This window comes from Pteropus vampyrus, unplaced genomic scaffold, assembly GCF_000151845.1.
Source record: "Pteropus vampyrus isolate Shadow unplaced genomic scaffold, Pvam_2.0 Scaffold121, whole genome shotgun sequence".
In the NCBI taxonomy this organism is placed as follows: Eukaryota; Metazoa; Chordata; class Mammalia; order Chiroptera; family Pteropodidae; genus Pteropus; species Pteropus vampyrus.
Genome location: NW_011888902.1, coordinates 1,666,242 through 1,670,896, shown reverse-complemented (window position 1 = coordinate 1,670,896; position 4,655 = coordinate 1,666,242). Strand labels below are relative to the sequence as shown.

General features: G+C 38.2%; 1 protein-coding gene across 1 annotated transcript in view; it reads right to left on the bottom strand.

The window, feature by feature from the left end:
- Positions 1-4,655, bottom strand: part of SPATA17 (spermatogenesis associated 17) — a 119,616-nt gene that overhangs the window by 42,199 nt on the left and 72,762 nt on the right. The window contains exon 8 of the mRNA XM_023534149.1: positions 2,117-2,265. Within this exon, the coding sequence (XP_023389917.1) occupies positions 2,117-2,265 (149 nt within the window). The remainder of the gene's footprint in view (positions 1-2,116; positions 2,266-4,655) is intronic.

Sequence of the window (4,655 nt, the reverse complement as noted above, 5' to 3'; positions counted from 1 at the left end):
AGTTGGATTTCTTTCTGTCACCACATATTTGACACCTTTACCCCATCTACCTCCCCCCTCCCCTCTGGTAACCACTAGTCTATTGTCCATGTCCATGAGTCTCTGTTTGTTTGTCTTGATCATTTGTTGCTTTTATGTTTACATCCCACATATAAGTGATATCACGTGGTTTTCAACCTTTTCTGTTTTTAAGTGGATTAGAGCAGACTGAGTAAAGCAGGGAGGTAGCCATTCCTCCACAGAAGCAGAGGAGGATGTGGGTTTTAAAGGGGAATGAAAACATCTCAGTAGCTCTAGAGCCCAGATTCCCAGGGAGTGCTTAAGATTAGCCAAAGAAAGAAGCCTGGGTCAGACTCCCACTGGCCTGTGTCTTGAAATAAGGAACTAAGGTTTATTCTGGAGCTGATAGAAAGCCATTAAAATTTTGGCTGAATAACTGCTTGCTTACATTTCTCTGGAGTTGTTAACGTAGTGCACTGAATGGGAGTAAGACTGAGCAGACTCAGCAGGCTTTTTAAAAGTGGAAGTTTTAAGTGCCTAAGTTTAAGCAGGGAAAAAAAAAAAAAGAGAAATACTTAAAAGGTAGAATAGACTGGATTTGAGGACCAATAAAAGGCTGGGCAAGGAGAACAGAATCACTCACAAGTCCCCACCTGGGGCTGATAGCTGGTGCCTTAAGTAATTCACACCCAAGGGAAAAAGCAGCAGGCCGAGGCGTGACACACTGAGCTTGGGACATCTGGTGGAGATGCAAAGATGGCACCTGAAAATCTAAACCTGGAATGTAGGAGTGAGGCTTTCGAGGTTTAGGGAGTGGAAACCATTGGCATAGAGGTGGCAACTGACATCGTTTAGACACAAGCGGCCGGAGAAGTCGTGTATGGAAGACTGGACAGAAAGAAGAAAGGAAGGAAAAAGACCAGGGCACTGAGCCCTGCCAGCATCTTAGTTCTGTCCGTATCTTTTACCTAAATTACTGCGATATTCTCCTAATCGGTTTCCTTCCCTACAGCATCTTTCTTCTTAAATTCATCTGTCACACAATCAACAAATTCATATTCTTTCTATAACATCCTCTTACTCAAAAGCCTTAAATAATTCTCCGGTATCTACCAATAAACCCTCAAATCCTTGGACTTGAAGACTTGCACGATTTTTCTTTCTACTGCATTTCACGTAAAAATTAGTTTCTGCCAAATTGGTCTTCTCGTTGTTCTGTGAACTTTTCACATCATCATTTTTTTAATACAATGAACCTGCTTTTATCTTTTCTCTGTCAAAATCTAGATCATCAGAGACGAGAGCAAATTCTACATTAAAAAAAAAAATCATGGTCTTTAACGCACACTTGACCATTTTCAATAGCTTACCCATAATAATTCTTACTCAGAATTTTGTTAGGTTTTCTGGTTGGGTTTAAAGCTAGAAACATGGAAGATCTAAGAGAACAGTGTCTTCCCTCAGATTAACATCTCTCGAGCCTAGAACTGCTCCCGACATGCGAACGTTTGCTGAATCAACAAACACTCCTCCACACTTCTCACAATATCTAGCTAGGAGCTTCTCACAGAAAAGTTACTAATTACTCGTGTCATGTCCTGGCTTCCCAGAGCTAGACGTATAAGGAAAATAATTTTTTTTTTTCAAGAAGGCATGAGAAAATGACATGAGTTTTTCTTTAGGAACAAGAATAAACCAATGAAGGTTTAAAATGACTTCTAAAAAAATCCTCTGTAATCCATACTCTATATGTAAAATATTATTGTCACACTTCCTATGCTTAACGAACATATTAAAGACTGTGAAGTTAATTAGAAGTATGGTCGTTGCAGATGTAATAAGTTGAGGTCATACAGGAGTAGGGTAGTCCCCTAATTCAATATGACTTGTGTCCTCTGTGCGTGTGTGTGTGTGTGTGTGTGTGTGTGTGAGTACAATCAATATCGTCACTGGTATTGACCTTATCTAAAACATTTGCACGTTGAAAAATGGTTGCTTCCAAATAGGTCAAGGGTGACTTTACCTTTTCTCACAAATAAAAGATTCTCTACAATATCGAGGAAGAGAAAATATTAGATAACTCAAGGCACCAAACAGGGCACAGCTGAGAACTCACATGTTGTCGTGAATGTTTTTTATCCATTCTCGCCTTTTGAGCTCCTCCCTGGCTTCTTTCAGTTCATCCATGGGTTCTGCCACCCACAAGGTGGGCTCCAAAGGCTTGTAGCGCTGTTCTAATACGTCGGCGATGTCACGAAAGGGCCCCTGGAGAGACAGGATGATGTACATATTTTATTACGAAGGAGTTCTCCGCATATTATTGATGACCGAGGCTACTGAATATCTACGAAGTATAGCAAGTTTATTAAACTATTTTTAAGGAACAATTGGTTCTTCTCTGAATTAGAAAATGACACGAGAGTATCACATCCTTGAGAAATGTTCACACAAGAATAAACGATTCTATTAAATTGTTTTAAGTTAAGTAATCTTTCCCTTACATCAAAAGAGTTTTTATGCTATGTAAACTTGTAGTTTTAAGTCGCTTTGCTTTCTAATTCTAAAAAACATGTTTCTTCTAATGAGATTTAAAAAGAATCCTCTCTTTTTGAATAAGTAAAAATATTAGAAACAATTCGGAGCATAGCTTTCCTATAAATAGAAGTAGAATAGCAAGTGTTTTGTTTTGTTTTGTTTTTTCATTAAAATTAAGTTTTTAGGTAAATGATAAATCTTATATTTAATTTTTGGTGCCCCAACACATAGAAGGACCGTATTTCCAATTATTTTAGGTGTTCTTTATTTAAAACTCTAAATTCTATTGTTTCATAATTTTGATACAACAGCAACCATGTTATCACACAAACGTGTAACAGGAAAGCCCAGAAGCTGCTCCTGGGAAAGGTGATTTACAATGTAGCCTATCTTTAAATTAGTAGTTACTTATACTACTCCTGGAATCCACTGGTTGTCTCATTAGGATCACATGAAGCACAATGCAGATTAGAGGTGGCTTCAGATTTTTCTGTGCCATTAATTACACTTTCTTTTCTTTTTTCACCACTACTGTGCAGGAGGGAAGTGACATAAAATGGGCAAAGATTTCCATCATATCCCTTATCCTTAAAGATCTCTTCTTTAAATAGGTTATCACTAACGAGACGCAGCTGGAGCTCCTGCGAGCACTGAGCAAAGACTGTGGGCTAATAAAAAGAAACGATTCACGCCTCATTTATGTTCACTTATGTTTTACATTAATAGAAACCAATAATAGGAACCAGTTACCATAAAAGCCATGGACCGTAAATAACACAAATGGCAAATAAGTATCATCTAGTACTTTTCACAGCTGGACAGGAGGGTTGCTATATTTGAAAGGAATTAATGGATTTTTATTGGAACTTTATTTTTTAAAGATACAGTAACATGATTCTAAGTTCCCTATGAAAAAATGGGAGTATATATATGTGTGTGTGTATATATATCTCTCATTCTTAAGTTTTTACTTTGACAAATTCTATGTTTTAAAAATTAATGTTTAGTTGTGTCGTCAGGGGCGAATCATGCCTCTAGACCTTTTCCCTCATATATACATGAATAATAACTATCTCACAAAATTGCTTCCTAAGATATGTTAAGATACGGTAAATAATACTTCTACTTAGAACAGAGTAAATACTCAAAAATGACACCCATGGCTTTATTATTATCTTTAGCACTATTATTTGTTTCAAGAGGAATTTGAAAAAGATTTTGGACAGCAGCAGCATCAAACATACAAGCAAATGGCCAAGGCTGACTGTGAAGGGCCAGAATTCACATGGGGTAAAGGTCTTCTGGGCGGCCAGGCCCCGCCTCCCAACCTCCATCAGCGTAGCGACATGACTAACATACGTTCTTCTGTAGACTTACCCCATTCCTTGAACTGGAACTTACTATTTCCAACGAGACTAGGCGGAGCTCTACCTGAGCAGTAAAATTTGGAATAGAAATAGGCCCAGTCTTTCTTTGGGGGTTCAGTATCACCTTTGTGACCCCAACCCCCTGGTTGCACGTCCATCTCTCTCTGTGCCTAGTTTGTACGTTTATATCTTAGAAAATCAGTGTCTTGCCTTTGAGCTCAATATTCCTCCTCCCTGGATAGAAAATGACATCCACTGTCAAGCTTCTCTTTGTCTTTCTGTTGATGGATTGCCTTTTAGATCTCAAGTGATCACTTGTATCAGCCATGTTTGGAGTGACAAGGGATTAGGTTTTGGACATAGCTTCAAACTCCAGATCTGCTCATTTCCAAATATTGATCCTCAGAATGCCGGCCACCCAGGACTCCACCTGAACCTGTACGTCTCCTCGGGCTCCTAGCTGTGCTTTTCCAAAGTTTGACTTTCTTTGCTGCCTCCAACCAAATCCTGATTACAAGAGTCAAATATGTTTATATTCTTTTATATTATTAACAGCCCCCATAATTTACAGTCATCTGGTATATCTAAACGTTTCTCGAAGCTTAAGTAACAGTGAAGTTATTTCTTAAGCTTACTATGACCATCTCACATTGAAGAAGTTTGTCTCACAAGTACAGATAAACTATCGGAGAATAAATAATATCATTCGGACTATAACGTATATGATCTTAAACCTCCTCAAAGCTATACATA